The 17381-nt window shown below is 37.4% G+C and overlaps 3 protein-coding genes across 4 annotated transcripts; all 3 read left to right on the top strand.

Annotated features, from left to right (window-relative positions):
* Positions 1-2462: 2462 nt before the first annotated feature.
* On the top strand, positions 2463-3965 carry LOC137946222 (inorganic pyrophosphatase 1-like). The gene is made up of 4 exons (XM_068792440.1): positions 2463-2681; positions 2926-3047; positions 3153-3354; positions 3511-3965. The coding sequence occupies exons 1-4, from the start codon at positions 2544-2546 to the stop codon at positions 3868-3870; spliced, it is 822 nt and encodes a 273-aa protein (XP_068648541.1). The 5' UTR covers positions 2463-2543; the 3' UTR covers positions 3871-3965.
* A 1690-nt stretch (positions 3966-5655) lies between these two features.
* On the top strand, positions 5656-7435 carry LOC137945802 (inorganic pyrophosphatase 2-like). Its single transcript, XM_068791832.1, has 5 exons — positions 5656-5730; positions 5894-6136; positions 6372-6493; positions 6581-6782; positions 6913-7435. The coding sequence occupies exons 2-5, from the start codon at positions 5999-6001 to the stop codon at positions 7273-7275; spliced, it is 825 nt and encodes a 274-aa protein (XP_068647933.1). The 5' UTR covers positions 5656-5730; positions 5894-5998; the 3' UTR covers positions 7276-7435.
* Positions 7436-10911: 3476 nt separating this feature from the next.
* LOC137945781 (thiamine phosphate phosphatase-like protein) lies at positions 10912-14224 on the top strand. Of its 2 annotated transcripts, none has more exons than XM_068791804.1 (5): positions 10912-11207; positions 12038-12203; positions 12789-12910; positions 13015-13213; positions 13709-14224. In XM_068791804.1, exons 2-5 carry the CDS (start codon positions 12066-12068, stop codon positions 14075-14077), a joined length of 828 nt encoding a protein of 275 aa, XP_068647905.1. In that variant the 5' UTR covers positions 10912-11207; positions 12038-12065; the 3' UTR covers positions 14078-14224. The 2 variants fall into 2 exon arrangements, with proteins under 2 accessions (XP_068647905.1, XP_068647904.1); XM_068791803.1 differs by having other exon boundaries at positions 12030-12203.
* Positions 14225-17381: the final 3157 nt, after the last annotated feature.

The raw sequence follows: 17381 nt of genomic DNA, 5'->3' as shown, positions 1-17381 counted from the left end.
CTCCCTCTCAGCGTACCGTCGGAGCGTCGCCGTTGCCCGCCTCATCGTTGTTGGCCGTTGGCCCACCGTTGAGGAAGACGAAGACGATGTTTAATTTTTCTTAAGTTAGGAAAAATTAAACTATCTTCATAATTGGTTTAATTATCCAATTAATTAAACCATTAGTTTTTTCATTTTTTGTTAATATATTATTAATTAATAATATGTAAAATATATATTATGTTATTTATAAATTAATATATTTATTTATTTATTATGTATTTTTTATTTTCTATTAAAATAGTGAGTTTTAATGTTAAACTATATCTTATGTTATTACAAAATAATTAATTAATTTATTATATTCACTTATGTTATTTTTAACTTTTTATTTATTTTAAATAATATATTCTAGTCACACTTAATTAGTATATTAATTTATAATAAACTGTAATCATTAATTGGTTTAATTATCCAACTGCTATAATTAATTAAACCATTAGGTTTATTTATTATATTCTCTTGTGTTATTTTTATTTATTTTTATTAATTTTGTATAATTTATTCTAGTCACATGTAATTATTGTTTTAATTTATAATAAATTATAATCATTAAGTAATATAATATAGTTTTTCATTAATTAGGATATTAATATATTCTAATACTACACGTTAAATCACTTATAAGTGTAGTAACCACGTTTATTTTTGTTAATTATATGTTTAGGTATATGTTCTATTTAAATATATTATAAAAGGTTACTTATTCTCTTCTTTATATCATATTTTTATTTGGGGGCACTAACACTGTAATCTATTTTCCAGCCACTTGAAATCGTCTACACTAACACCCAAACATGAGTTTGAAGTTGAATCAATTCATTTTACTTCAATTAAAGTTCATTTTGGACTAACCTCCCCTTATTGATAATCGCGGAAGGAAGTTTATAATGACTAAAATGCCCTTATGACTACAATTTTTATAAATAAATGGACATAAGTAGACATACATTATTTTACTTAATTACACTTATTTACTCCTTTGCAACCTCTTGACGCGGGAGAGTTCTCCCTTAATTTACATTTGTACCACATAAGTTGTTTTCCAACACCTAGTAACTTGATCCAAACCTGACTTGACTTGTAAATAAGTTGGATATGAGGTTTAATTGGTGAATAAGTAAAAAGTAGAACATAATGGTCCAATTCAATGTATCTACAGTGGATCAAAAATTTGTTTTTGCCTTTAACTATTTAAAATAATTTATTTTCTAATAAATTTTATCCTTTAACTTTAAATACATATGTACATTTAGTCATATTTTTATATATTTATTTTTTTAATATTATAAATAAATTAACGAGAAATCAACCCACACCAGAACGAGTCAAGTCCAAATCAAATTATTTAACAACAGTTTTAAATTGATTCAATCCCAACCCAATGCCAATCCTAATGATTATCATACTTATGGTCTCTTTAGTTAATGAAATTTCTTTCATAAAATTATGGAATTTGGGAAGAAAAAAAAAAGAAATAGAAACTTGACAAAAAAAAATTTCGGGTCGATTTGAGATCCATACCTGAGGAGGCTTTGTTACTCTCCCGAAGAGCAGCTTCATTCCTCTCCCTTCATTGTACCTACTTGTTGTTATTTGAGATCATCGATGTCCTAATCCTCGTAAGTTGACAATATTTTTTTGTCTCACACTCGCATTGTTGCCTCCTTTTTTGATTGCTTATTGGCCAAATTTGGAGTAGGAGGGGCTACAAGGTGACTGACGGCGTAAACAAACAAGGCATTCCAAGCAAAAGAGTTTTCGTTTGCATCGGACAACACATCTATTAAGGAATAGTCCCACATGCATTAGTATGAATAAATATGTTGAATTTATTAATTAATTTTTTTTTTTAACATGATTAACCGTTTTGGATAGGCTTGGACCCAATTCCACACATTATCAAAGCAGTTTGGCTAATCATTCTTGAAATAGCTTTAGACCTAACTTCAGGAATTGACATCCATGCCATCACATTGAGCAAACTATTTAATTGTTGATGATTTGGTCATCATTGCGAGTTTTCTTTAATCTTCTGAAGAAAGTGAACACTTTCCCAAATAAAAAAAATTGGTGGGCATAAAGAAGCTTCCTAATTTCTGCCTTACCAAAGATAACGGTGTACCACTCGGAGATTGAACTTTGAGTCAACAATAACTATGACTCTTTGGAATCAGAATAAGAAAAGGTTTCGGAGATTCATGGGACTTCCGACGGAATATGCTCCCGATTCGCCGCAAACTGGCAACTAACGCGTTCCAGTGGATCTTCGTTTCGCCGAATATTCGATATTTGGTCCGGATTTGGCCCACATAATCTCAGCTTACGCTTCTCGTTGCGTTCCCAAGAGCGTGCGACTACTTCCGAGGAAGATTATAAATCCATCTCTTCCGGTTCTTCTCTGCAAGAGAGTTGAATCAAGTTTAAGGATTAGGACTCTCTCTCTCCCTTCTTGTCTTTGCTTCTTGTTTTGTTCGTCCGCTGACCGGGAAAAACACAGTGCGATGGCCGGAATTGTCTTGGTTTTCGACTTCGACAAAACTATCATTGAATGTGATAGCGACAAATGGGTGGTGGACGCATTGGGTGCCACCGATCTCTTCAATCAACTTCTTCCCACCATGCCCTGGAATTCTCTCATGGTACGTTGTTTACTGCTCGGCTAAAATTTTGTCCTCTTAATTAATCTTCTTTCTGGGAAAAGCCTGTTTTCGTCTCGCTCATGGGTTCTTGTCATCGCTCCAGATGAAGTAGAGTGAGATACGTTGTCTTCCGGGAGAGTGTCTTGTTTTCGAAACATGATTGCATCGATATTTGATTTGATTTGGCTTTGTTCTATACCTTGGGTCATCTGTTCCTCATTGTCGTGTTGTTGTTCTTTTACAGGCTAGGATGATGAAGGAGCTTCATTCGCAAGGAAAAACGCTGGGAGATATAGCAGAGAGCTTGAAAAGCGCTCCTCTGCATCCCCAACTCATCACCGCCATTAAATCAGCTTATGCACTCGGGTAAATAGTTTTCAATATCGTTCAACCCTTTTCCTTCTGTCCCTTCCTTCAATCTTTCCCTCTGGTTTATTTACTGACGACTGACGAGTTGTTGGCGATCTTCAGGTGCGAATTGAGGATCGTAAGCGATGCCAACGTTTTCTTCGTCGAGACTATCCTTAAACACCACGGGCTGTTTGATTACTTCTCAGAGATCAATACCAACCCAAGTTTCATTGATGAGGATGGGAATCTTAGGATTTTCCCTTTCCATGATTTCACCCTCTCCTCTCATGGCTGTAATCTGTGCCCACCTAATATGTGCAAGGCAAGTGATTAAATAATCCAGCGAACCTCTCTTTTTTTGGGGTCTAAAACATGCATTCTTTAATCAGCGTCTTTGGCAATTTCTAATGGATCGACTAGGAACCTATTCGCCTTTCAGAAGTTGTATATCTGACAATGGTTTGATTATTTGAAACAGGGACAGATAATGGAGCGGATTCTGGTCTCTATGGAGACGAAGAAAAGATTCATCTATTTGGGAGATGGAAAGGGCGATTACTGCCCATCTCTAAAACTCAGCGAAGGAGACTTCGTGATGCCAAGGAAGAATCTCGAGTTTTGGGATCTCATCAACAGCAACCCCAGCCTCCTCAAGGCGGAGGTTCACGGGTGGAACTACGGAGAAGATCAAGACAAAATTCTACTTCAACTCGTAAACCGAATCCTTTTGGAAGAAAAAAGCTCTTCGGTACAAATGCATTCAACAGAGTGCATGCTTCAAACAGTTCCGATCTCCGCACACGAAGCCCTCCCTCAGGCCCTCCGTGTCACCCAGTAATCTTTTTAACTTTGCAAGAACAAACGACGGAGTAAATGATTTTGATTTTTGAGAATTGAGATCATGTCTTCCGAGTACATAGATTGCTGGGCCGTTCTTCAAATTCCACACGTCGTTCGACAATAGATGTCCAGCGACAAAAATTGACGGAGGTTCCAGAAGAATGGGAATTTTATGATATTATCTAATTTTTTTACATAATAACATAAATAACCAATTTTTTTAATTTATTTGTATAAATATTTAACTTTCACTAGTTAACATGTGTAGAGTCAAAGGTAATACATAATTTTTGACCAATTATGTGGTATCATGTCTTCGTGCCAAATCAGTACCCAAAGAGCTTCAACCATCTTACCCACCCTCCATCACCCCTGCCATATCATCCTATGTGGGCATCAAAAAATATTTTTTAAAATTATTTTTTTAAAAAAATATTAGATTTTTAAATTAATTTTAAAAATTAATTAATTAATTTTTTAAAAATAATTTAAATATTTTAAAGTTTTTAAAATAATTTAAAAAAATATTTTATAAATAATATTTTTATGATTTAATTTTTTTTTATAATGAATGATTATTTAAATATTTTAAAATAAAATATAATTAAACATGTACTGATAAATTAGATTTTTAAACTCTAAAATAATTTTTAAATAATTATATTTCAAAAAAATTTTAAATTGATAATAATAGTTTTTAAAATAGGTAAGAATGAATATTTTAATTAATTAATATATGGATTTTTTGCTTTATTATTATAAAAAAGAAGGTAGAATATTTGTGCCAGCAAATGAGAATTTTAAAACTAAATTATTTTTTTACTAAATATTGTATTAAATAAAATAATATCTTAAAGTAAAATAATTAAATCAAGGTATCAATTAAAATAGTATTAATTGTATTAAAAAATATTTTTTAAATAATTAATAATAAATTATGTTTTTTTTATTATATTAAGTTCAATTGAATTCTTCATTTCAATTCAAGTTCTTCCCCCCCCCCCCCCCCCCTTTAAAGTGAAGGTGATGAAATGAAATATGTAAGATTTTTTATAAACAGAATTAATATTTTTTAAAAATTAATTACAAAATAACCTAAATCTATCATGAAATAAAAATAGGAGAAAAAAGGCAAACTGATGTGGAAAGACGTGGCATTTAATGAAGTGTCATCCTATGTGGAGGATAACATGACTTGTCTATGATGTGTCTATTGACGTGGCATTAGAGTCATCAGGTGTTGATGATGCGATCATCAGGTGTTGATGATGCGATCAAAGTTTATATGTACAATTGACTGGTCAAAGTTAGATATTTGTGAAATAAATTAAAAAATTATTATTTATGTTATTATGTTAAAAAAATTAAGTAATATCCTAAAATTCCCTTCGAGAATAGATGCTGCTTGAGAGTCTCATTGGGTGCTCTAGTCTACTACGAACCTTTTATCTCTCAAACTTACTCGAATACAAGTGAAGGAGAAGATGTGAAATCTTATTTGGATTTGATTACGTATATAACCATTATGGATGAAGCTCAATAGTTTTTTTTTTTAAACAGAAACAAAAACTAGACCGACCGCTTGGAGGGATAGTGGGGGCCCCTCCCCTCTCTCCAGACCATGCACGTGAAACATCAGTCGCACTTCCATACGTGTTACAATTCTTGAAGAGGAGCTCTTCATCAAAGCGGCACAATCACATGCAAATCGTGTGTCCACTCGATAAGACCAAAATAAAACCAGCTTTCCAGGCCTTTCCGCCGAAGCCATCCACAAAAGGAGATGTAACAGCATTGTACCGGAGCAAATTCCTCAAGATCGAGGTTAAAGTTAAGGAAGATTCGCCGCACATTGACGGTATATTCTTCTCATCCGTCCCGCCAAGTGGATGTTTGCGGCGGTGGAATATTCTTTATCCGGTGCTTCTCCACAGTTGTGGTGGCTGCTGGTCGACCGTCCATGTGTAGGTTATTGAGATGATTTCCCTTCTAAGCTTCTCTGTTCTGTTTCCCTCCCGCAGGGCTTATAAATAAGTGCCTCTCCTTCGCTCTCCTTCAACAACTTGATACGCCAAGTGCCTCTGCCTCTGCTCGCATACGCGTCAACAACTTAAAAAACAGCTTCCATGGCCGGCATTGTGGTGATTTTCGACTTTGACAAAACCATCATAGACTGCGATAGCGACAACTGGGTGGTGAACGAGCTGGGAGTTACGGCATTGTTCGATGAGCTTCTCCCCACCATGCCGTGGAATTCTCTAATGGTTTGTAATTTCTTGAGGTCATTGTGGCAACTTTTTTTAAATAAGCATTTAAATCATTCTTCGCAGACATGGGGATTTTCGGACCTCCTGCTTCTTTCTGTTTTCCCCTCTTCGAGATGATATATACGATCAAATCTGTTAATTGTTTAGTATTTAAGTGAGCCTATTCTTCTTCCTCAATATTCATCTTGAGTTTTTTAAGGCTCAAGTTGGTATTTTGATTAATATTTAACAGGATAGGATGATGGCGGAGCTTCGATCCCATGGAAGAACTGTTGAAGATATTGCCGAATGCTTGAAAAGGGCCTCTCTGCATCCACAAATCATCTCCGCCATAAAAAATGCTTATGCCCTTGGGTGAATACTGAATATTTTTGCCGTGGTCTTCTTCCCACTTTCTAATTTGTTCCCGTTGGTTTTAACTGTAATGGGTTTTAATCTCAGGTGTGAATTAAGAATAGTGAGTGATGCCAATCTCTTCTTCATTGAGACCATCCTCAAACATCATGGGCTGTTTGATTACTTCTCAGAGATCAATACCAACCCAAGTTTCATTGATGAGGATGGAAAGCTCAGAATCTTCCCTTATCATGATTTCACTTCCTCTTCCCACGGCTGCAATCTCTGTCCTCCAAACATGTGCAAGGTTGTTAAATTCAAAACAATGTTCAAGTTTTGGTTGTTAAATTTGTTAGCCAAGTGTGCTCCTTTTTAATCTTACATGCATCTGAAAATGACTCTGTCTATCGCTGACTGTGGCTATGTGTGTATCCCAGAGTGCGGTCTTTGAGCGGATTCAAGGGTCGTTCTATGGAGAGGCAAAGAAGAGATTCATTTACCTGGGAGATGGAAAGGGTGATTTCTGTCCGTCTTTGAAACTTGGAGAAGGAGACTTCGTGATGCCCAGGAAAAATTTCCCGCTTTGGGATCTCATTTACAGCAATCCGTTGCTTCTTAAAGCAGGGGTTCATGAATGGACCTATGGGGAAGATCAAGAGAGTGTTCTTCTTCAGCTTATTAACCAAATCCTCGCCGAAGAGAACAGCTCTTTGCTTTTGGTCTACACCGACTGCAAGGTGAAAACTGTACCGATATCAACACATGAAGCTCTTCTCCAGGCCCTTCCAGTTCGCCATTGATCAGTCAGAGAGTGCTTTCAAGCAGGCTACATTAGGATTTACTTTCCGAGTTCTTGCTTTTTCAGATTTTCTACATTCTGTAATTCACCGATGTCAGAAAGGCATCAAGGAAACGCGGCTCAGCCTATACTAGAAGAAGTTGAAAAAACTATTTCTTAAACTCGTCTCCTGTATCCATAATTTTTAACATTAACATTTCTCCTCAACCAATAAGATTTTAGCTTATGAATTAATATTCTCTCTTGTTTCTCTTGGTTCTCTTAAACTCAACCATTTCTTGAACTCACTCTATATTCAAGGACTTTCCATGTTGTTTACGACTATGCTTTGCAAGTTTGTTCATCTCACCTACTGCCATCACAATCGTGATCACATCCCATACTCGACACAGTATTTTACCTGACAGGCGTTAGCTGTCCACTCGATGCCAAGTGTTAACTACGAGTTATTCGAATAAAACGGCAAAAGCAAAGTTTTAAGACTTCTTTCTCGTAAAAGAAATTAACTGCCCCTGCTTCGAATACTTCCTCTTCCAAAGGTTAATCCTGTCCCTGTTCCGCATATAGCAGGTCTGGTTTAGCAGCATCAGCTCCCATCCTTTTCCTTCTTGATCAGATTCATTAGATTTGAACCGTGTTGTCTCCAATTGCATACGTAGCTTCTCTATTATTATGTGTAAAACAGACTGGAGAGAGAACAAATGGATTTGGATGACAGAGGTGAGAGATCGAAAGTACATGGTCAGTTTTGTGTCGTCAGATAACAGAAGAGAAGGAAAGTGAAGCAGAATGTTGGTCCTGTAGATGCTTGTTTGAAATGGAGAAAATTCAACAGAGACCGTCAAGAGATCATGGAAAGCAATTAAATATTGAATCATATATGTAATGGCTTTCTGTTTTCATTGTTCAATCTTTCATTCTTATTTGGGGAAAGAATTACCTTGCCAAGGAATTTCAGGTCAATAACAGAAAGAGAATTTCTCTGCCGAAGGTGAGAGGGGAAGGTAACTAATTGTGCTTTTATACTAAACTTCATGAATACAAGTTTCTGTTGCCGTCTACTGTTCATGAAATTTCTAGTGTTTCCAGCCTTTAGTGCTTACTTTTCAATATGTTAGTGCCTAGCCAAGTATTCCCAACAGACCTTGTCTGTTGGGAACACAGGTTCAGCGTTCCAATCCCCGTCTCGGGGGGGGGGGGGGGGGGGGGGGTTAGGAACGTGAACATACGGCGACAGTTTCCATTGGGCGTACGCTAGCTATTTGGGTTCCTCCCGGGCCGGTTTTTTAATCCCCGTCTCGGGGGGGGGGGGTTAGGAACGTGAACATACGGCGACAGTTTCCATTGGGCGTACGCTAGCTATTTGGGTTCCTCCCGGGCCGGTTTTTTAGACCGGTCTGTTGAGAACACTTAACTTAACTAGGCACTAACACAATACTTTTTCTATCCCCTTGAAACAAAAAACAATAGCTTTCTGAAACAGCTCTGTTTTGTTGGTAGGGAGGACGCCAGTTCATTCTCCCATTGGGATCCAAATCCTTTCATGTGAGCCAAGAGGCGAGCTCTTTGTTGGCTTTTACATTTTTAGGGCCCCCAAACTCTCTAGTCTTTTATTTTTTCAGGCGATCCAAATCACTTTTCATTTGATAAAACATGCCGCATGACAGAGAATTGACTCCAAATCACAGTACTGTTATCTCGAACTATATGCTCCTAAGTTGCTTGACAAATTTAGGATATATACCATCCAATGCTTTATTCGTCTTCCCCACTTATCTTCAAGTACTACCTTTATTCTCTCTGTTGAAAGCAATTGCGCTAAAACTTCGAAGCGTTGGTGAAAAAGCAGAATGAGCATAAGAAGATCTGGGCCGAACTTGAAACTTAACATACACTTGTGGCAGAGCTGCTCCGATTCTTCATGACTTAATTTCATCTTTATGTGGGACAATCCGAAACGGGTAATCGATCACTGCAAGAACATTTCCTCCATTTGTACCAACTGGTTTCTGTGCTCGCAAGCGTCATTCGTCTTTTATAGTTTTAGGCTTTCGCTTAAGCAGAAAAAGCATTTTATGCTAACTGTGGGAGGAAAAGAAAATAGAAAAATGAAGCATCTCTTATATTCTCAGTTCTCTCTCCCTTCGTTTTTCTTTTTTCTTGTTGTTGTTGTTATTGTATCTTTTTCAGGATTTGGATTATTCGCCTTCTTCAATGTTAAAACTCTTCTTGTAAAAGAATTACAAGAATTTGAAAGGGTATATAGATGCCTTAGGAATACTCAAAGTATGCATTAATGGATTGGACATCACCACGTTCACGTCGCATGCTTTGCTTCCTCCCAAATTCTGTCTATAAATATCTCTGCTTCTTCGGAAGTTGGAACCAACTCCCCAATCCCCATTTCCTTGAAGCAACTGCCAAGCACTTTTAGCCAAGATGAATTACTCCTCCATGGCTGGAACTGGAACTAGAATCGTGGTGGTTTTCGACTTCGACAAGACTATCATAGACTGCGATAGTGACAACTGGGTGGTGGACGAATTGGATGCCTCCCAGTTGTTCAATAATCCTCTTCATAATATGCCTTGGAATTCTGTAGTGTTAGGTAATCCTATCTTTTAGTCTTCATTCATTGCTACTATCTTTTATAAATACTTGCGATGAGGATGAGGACGGAACCCTGTTCTTCTCATCCACGTGTTTGCACTACTTTCACATTTAAAATCATAAATACAAGAAGACGGAACGGGGGATTTCTATCCGTCTCTCGGATTACAATAAGGAGACTTTGTGCTGCCATTAGGAAGAATTTCCCTCTCTGGGATCTCATTTGCCGGAATCCTTTGCTTCTCAAGGCGGCCATCCACGAATGGAGCAGTTACGACGAGTTTAAAAGAGTTCTCCCCCACGTTGTAAATACGATGATAGTCTTGACGGAAGGTTCTCTACTGAATTGGTGCCAGTTGACTGCAATTCTCTGCTAGCTCCAGTATGGACAAGAAGCCCTTCGTCATGCACTTCGAGTTCCTCACTTACCACAATCTGAGCTTGTGGTTTCATGCTGCTGCTGTCGTCATCTGTTATGTAACTTGTAGTGATAGTCCCTTCCATATACATGGGTTTCACCGTTAAAATGAAGGTCATGTTTGGCGGCACCTATTATAATATAATCTTCAGTCCTGTCTGCAACGAATCTTTTGGCCCGGAAAGCGTAATCTCTTGGACATGATGAACTCCATACCCAATGGAAAATCGACATCTACTTTCGTGAAATCCTCTCAATGGATTTGTAAAATTCTGCTGGAGAACTCTTCCCCTGTCCATCGTGACTTCGATTGGATGAATTTTCTATGGATATTTGCTAAAGAAACTAAGAACGAGACCAGAATCATCAAGTAGCACTTGGCATTAGGGAAGAATTTACTGCAATCTGTATGATCACTTGGCGCAGCGAAGCGGAATGACTTCAGGACTTATTAATGCTCATAATTCCAATAGAAAACTTGGGAAACAAAAGCTTATCTCTTAATACTCGTGGTAACTTTAGGGGTACTCTGTAACAGTAACAGTGTCTTTATCAAATAGGAGGGTGTATATTTCATTTGGGCGTGTAGGATTTGTGGTCATGGAAGAGTCCCCGACATAATTAGCTGGATTTCCTTTTGTAATTTTATAATTTCATTTCTCCTCGTCCGTTTATTCAGTCGCCAGGGAACAGTACAGTTCCTGGTTTTCCTGGCCTCCAGTATTTCTGGGTTCAGGCGTTGCCTCTTCCGCTCCGTGCCTGCTAAGTCGTAAAGTGAGTCCATCCTCTGTAGCTGGTCATTCTGAGCCCCGTCCGCTTCCACGCAGAGGCTGGTATTACCGCATTGTAACATCAAGATGCAATTCGAGCTGTAGACGGTGGGCAAGCGAGGTCAGTTTGTTAAGGTAAGTGGGCAACCCACTTCCCTTCTGTTTCAATCCTAGTCATGGTGTGGATGGTTGCTTATATAATTTCTTGGAATCGTGATGACAACAAGAGGCATCTTAAAAGATTATTAGAAATGTTAAGGTTGGGATTGGGGCTTTTGCGTTTCTAGAGATAGGGGTGCTTGCTTACTAGCGAAAGAAAAATACTAGAATTTAATGAATTGAAAGGCCTCGAGGATTTCAGAAATGGAATTAGAAAAAAAATTGGGTGTCTTTCCTAACAGAAGGGATCTTTGGCTCCTCCTCCAAGAGCTGGTGGTGTTCTTGGTTTCCCGGATAAGATGATTTTTTTTTTTTTTTTGAAGTAGTTGCCGAGATGAGGTTTTTGACAACCTACATCGATGATATACCTCTTTTGAAATTTTAAAATGTGAAAATTTTGTTTCAATTCTCATGTGTCAAGTGAAGATGGACTTCGGTGCAGACCCATTTGCAGACAGAAGTGTGCTCTTGCTTAGTCATCGTGCATGACTGAAACACTTTTTGTATATATCCAATGATGAAAGTGGAGCATAACTAGCCGCCTGTCTGCAATTTGCATGGTAACAGTGCTTTGGGAATATTCCATCTCCTTGCAGCCCTGAAAGCCTAATTGTCCAGTGGCCACCTCATGAAGCTTGAAAAATTCATAGCTAACCAATGAAACTAAAGCACTTACTGCATACACTTATCATACTACTTTAACATCCCACTTAGAAGGGGCTATAAATACCTTTTTCATTCTCTTAGATATATCATAGAATCTATTTCAGGCTCTGTTTCACTCTTTATTGAATTTAGTTTTTCAGGTTGACGGAGAAGTTTTAGCTGCTTACTATGGCTGGAATTGTTGTGATATTTGATTTCGACAAAACAATCATTGACTGGGACAGTGACAATTGGGTTGTGAATCAAATGGGCATAACGGAAGTTTTCCATGAATTCTATCCGATCTTGCCTTGGAATATCCTCATGGTTAGTTCTGTTACAGTTTTGCCTCCTGTATATTAAATGTGTATTTTTTATGATTTTTGCAGGTTCTGGTAGTGCTGCTGGATTTGCTATACCGCTTGCTTGATGTCTGTTTTCTATTTTGTGTTTTTTCCAAGTTCTGTAAATTACCCGCCTGATACATATTTTATGGATCTGTATTTTTTGTCTCCGGAATATAATATTTGCAATACAATCTTCTGCTCTACTTTTCATTAGGAAATACCTACTAGAGTCGCCATGCCTGATGGTATACTCTAAACTGGATGTCTGGAATAGTTCTTAATATTGCCTAGTAGATTGTAATAGTTTTTGAGCTTCTCCCAGGATGCAAACGTGATAGCAATTACTGGTCCATGAACAGCTTATGCTTACCTCAAGGCAATTAGAATCACTTGGTCCTTATGATTTAAGTAGTTTGACTCCCTCTCTATGTCAGATGATAGAGGATTTGCAATATGCTCTTATGCTGGATTTTCTCCTGCATTCCAGCCATGATTGGTTGTTTTGTATGTTTTAACAAAAGTGGCCGGCAGTATTAATTTCATCTGTGTTCTTGATCCTGCTCAGGACAGAATGATGGGTGAGATTCACTCACTAGGAAGAACAGTTGAAGAAATTGCAGAGTGCTTGAAAGCGGCTCCATTGCAACCCCACATCATCAGAGCCATCAAATCATCTCATGCACTTGGGTAATTTACCCATTGTTTACCTTTAATAAATTTACACCTTTTTTTTCCACTTGTGTTTTGATTGCATTCTATTTTTTACATGTTCTGCTAAATGAATTTTTCAGGTGTGATTTAAGAATAGTGAGTGATGCCAATAGCTTTTTCATACAGACTATCCTCAAACATCATAAGCTCTTTGAGTACTTCTCTGAGATCCACACAAATCCTAGTTTTGTTGATGAAGATGGAAAACTTCGAATTTTACCTTACCATGATATGTCCTCTCCTCATGGCTGCAATCATTGCCCTTCAAACCTGTGCAAGGTACCTTCAGATCACTTCTGCTGCTTGGCACTGTGTTTATTATTTAAACTGGCACTAGTATCAAAGGAAGGCAATCTTTTGGTCAATATGATTATTTACATAAATGATGTTAAAATGAGCAAGAAACAGTGTCAAAAGTAACATGAGGAAGCCCTGAATCTATTGAATGCTCTATGACATCCAAATGTGGTACTTAAAACAGACTTGGTAGATTGTCGGATCATCTGAGGCAGCAATCTCAATTTAATGCTCCACTCATGAAACTGTGTTTTTCGTTAGATTGCCCTTATTGGGATCCTCTAGTGTGTGCCTTAAAAATAATCTCTTGTAAACAATTGAAGTGCTCAATGATGCCTTTGCATATTTTGTTTGTTTCTTCATTATCTGTGGATTTTATGTAGAATTGTTTCCGGAAGGAACATGCAATTGCATAAATGGGTCTTGTTTATCTTTGGGTTCTTTTCTTTAACATGTAAGGTTGATGTCCCGTTGCAGGGTTTCGTAATTGAACGAATCCATGCCTCAGTTTCTGAACTGGGACAAAAGCGATTCGTCTATGTTGGTGATGGTAGGGGTGATTTCTGCCCATGTCTCAAGTTAAGGGAAGGAGACTTTGCAATGCCAAGGAAGAACTTCCCACTGTGGGATCTCATTTGCAGCAATCGGTTGCTTCTGAAAGCTGATGTTCAGGAATGGAGCAGTGCTGAAGAGCTTGAAAAAATCCTCCTCCGCCTGATAACCACAATGTCTGGTGAAGACAAGACCTCCAGTCAGTCCCCTTCGTTTGATTCTGATTGCATGGTCAGAGTGGTTCCAATCCCTTTACATGATGCTCCTCGCAAAGCCCTTCCAGTGCCTCACTGATATGTCCAATATATATGATATATACCTACAACTCAGTTCTGAAATGTTGACATTCTAAAGACTAGCACATCCTATGCAAGTCCACTTTGTAAGTTGTCTTCAAATTAGAGAGAATTATTATATAATTGAATTGGAGAAGTTAATTTATCTTCAGTTTAGAGATTTTGTTTTTTCAAAGAAAGAGAGAATTGTTTAATTAGATATTGATCACACTATTGAATAATATAAACTGTTAAATTGGGTCCAAGGCCTTATCCTAAAATGACTAGACACTTAGGAAATTTTTATGCCAACTAATAAATGTAAGATCTTTATACTCATTAATGTATGTGGGACTATCCTTGACACTCCCCCTCACGTGGTGACATGTGGATAATTTGGGAAGATGTCCACATATGAAAACCTTGTTTTGATACTATGTTAAATTGGGTTCAAGGCACGTGGATAATTTGTGTAGAGACCCTAACATGGTGGTATGTGGATAATATGGGTGGATGCCCACATATGAGAACCTTGCTCTGATACCATGTTAAATTGGGTTAAGGCCTTATCCTAAAATGATTAATCACTCAGGGGGGGTTAGTCAACTTGAAGTCCGAGATGATCTTCAACCGCATGATGCCTTCAACACTTGAAGTCGTTAGCGGAGCACAGATAACATTTCATCTGGATGCAGGGGATGAAGCGGTCCTTCATCTCCACGGTTTAAAATCCTTCGTATCAAAGAAGGCCATATTTGATCTTCTTTGAGATGAAGGACGCGTGATGCTCCCTTTGCCCCTCTCTCTCCTCGCACCCCCCTCTCTCGCGCGTCCTCATTTTCCTTTTTTTCTTCCTCTCTCCCGCACTCCCTCTCTCGTCTCCCTGCGCCCCCGATGTCGCTGTTGCATCTCTTCCCTTGGATTCTCGTATCCGACCTCCGTCTCTGCTCCCTCTCGTCTCCGGCCTCCATCTCTCGGTCTTCTCTAGGACTCACCCTCTCTCTCACACCCCCTCTCTCGTCTCCGTGTCTCCCTCTTTTCTCTCGGACTCACTCTCCATTTTTCTCTCTCGCTTCTCTCTCTCTCTCTCTCTTATCCCTCTCGACCTTCCTTTCTTCTCTCTATTCTCCCTTTCGACATCTCACTCCCTTCTCCCTCTTGCTATTCTCTTTTTCCCCAAAATACCTTTTGATTTTTTGCGGTTTTCCCTATTTCGGTTTCAATTTTCTTCAATTTTGACATTTGGGCTTCAATTTCTTAATTTCTACTTCGATTAGGCATCGATTTCCCCATTCGACATTGATTTTACCCTTCGACTTCGATTTTCCCCAAATTTCAGAAGGTACGACTAAACCTTAATTTTTTTTCATTAAATTAGTGTTTTAGTTGACCATCCGACCATCATTGGGGTGAAATGGTCGTAGTGTACAATGATGGTTGGATGGGCATTTGCCTTTTGTTTTCGTTCTAGTGAAATTTTTGTGTACACAAAGCTTTTTTATGTGTCCCTTCTGTATTGTAGAGAAACTTACTTAATGTCCAGGTGATAATTTTTATGCAATTCAATTTTCATAGGCACCAAAAGAATCAAATTACTTTTCCCTATTATAGAAGTCATCTATTTATCAATACTGAGAAACAGAAAAAGGGTATGAATTGTTGTACACTTCTTACTCATAATACAAGCGAAATAACCGAGCAGCAATTGGACGGGCAAGGAACCATCTTGAATGGGAGAAATACATGTAGAAATAGGAACTGATTTTGTGAGTGCATGTTCTTATACTTCCCTCTCATGATTGATTCCCTACTACAATTTACAAAAGGATCTGAAGAACCTGAACTACTTTGTTTTGAAGAGAAGCTCTAGAAGGAGAGATGAGATCATTACCTGTGCATATAAGTCCTATTCTTATTTGAGCCTTCAAATTGGACTTCTCTGGTTCCCACTGTAGAATATGGAGGGGCATTGAGTAATTTATTTGGAGGAAATTTGTTGTGGATGTAGGCTTAGTGAAATTGCTCACTGTTTTTATTAAGTTTATAGGTGTGAGAGGAAGAGGTTGGATGGCAAGGCTGGAAGGAGTGAGAACGTTATATAGAAGCTATGTAGTTTTTTCATTTTATGAGATATATTTGATGTCATTTCATTATTTATGTGGTTATGGTGTATATATATTGTCTGTTGTGGTCTCCCTATAAACATCTATAAGTTGTTGATATAAAGCTAGTAGGAGTGAGAATGACATTCTTTACGGGGTTTTTGGTGTATATTTGTTACCTGCTTTGGTCTCCCTATAAACATTCTTTCAGCTATTGGCCTAAAGATGGTAGGAGTGAGAATGGTGTATAGAAGCTATATAATTTCTCATTTTGTGTAATAATTTTTTTTTCATATCATCGTTTATATTGTTCCTACTATACATAGGTTGTTTATGTAATCTCCATAGAAATTGAAAGAGGAAGAGGCTAAGAGGTGGGGGGCAAGGGCATTATACCTATGGAATCAAGGTTTAGGTGTCAATGGATGCAAAGAGCAAACTGATTCGTTGGAAAATGGTTAGGGTTCATACCAATGCAAGTCTCCATTCAGGTTAAATAGTGGAGTCAGCTAGATTGGGCAAGTCGATAGATAATATTAAAATCTGGATCTCAGAATGATATTACTGAGCTAAATTTAAGGTTCACCGCTAGCTTTAACATAAATAATGAATGTTCTCTCACGAAACCCTTCAAAGGTACGTTTGAAGATGAAGATGATGATTCGGGTGGCGAGCTCAGTGGAGGAGGTGATGCGGTCCAAGGTGCAATGGATGATACAGACGACAACGAAGATGATGGTCTTGTGGATGAGGGTAGGCAAGTAACAAGCTTTCGGAGACAACGTGCATTAGAATCCACAAGAGCCTCACAATTTCGAGATGCCATATCGACTTCCATGTGGAACGATAAATGATGGTTGTATGTTATTACTTTTGAACATGTGTCGTTCATATGTACTAAACTTGTAACTTGATGATTTTAATATTGAAAGCATGAACTCGTTATTTGAATAATTTTTCTTTTAGGTTATTAATAAAGTATATATATTTATTTATTATTTTTGTTCAATTTTATTACTATATTAAACTTCATATTTATTGTTCCAAGAAATAAAATATAATTAAAGTATGCATTTGATTAATTAATTACTTTTAATTTTGTGAAAATATATTAGTAATTAATACCATGTGAAAAATCTATCTTATGTTATTAATATAATATATTTTTATTTATTGATCATATTTATTTTTTATTTACTCTATTGTATTAGTGATTTAATA

The sequence above is a fragment of the Aristolochia californica genome, unplaced genomic scaffold, assembly GCF_029961685.1.
Source record: "Aristolochia californica isolate CCGP_79_NKW_82.1479 unplaced genomic scaffold, dmAriCali1.0.hap1 SCAF_12, whole genome shotgun sequence".
Classification (NCBI taxonomy): domain Eukaryota; kingdom Viridiplantae; phylum Streptophyta; class Magnoliopsida; order Piperales; family Aristolochiaceae; genus Aristolochia; species Aristolochia californica.
This window is presented reverse-complemented; position numbering and strand designations above follow the sequence as displayed.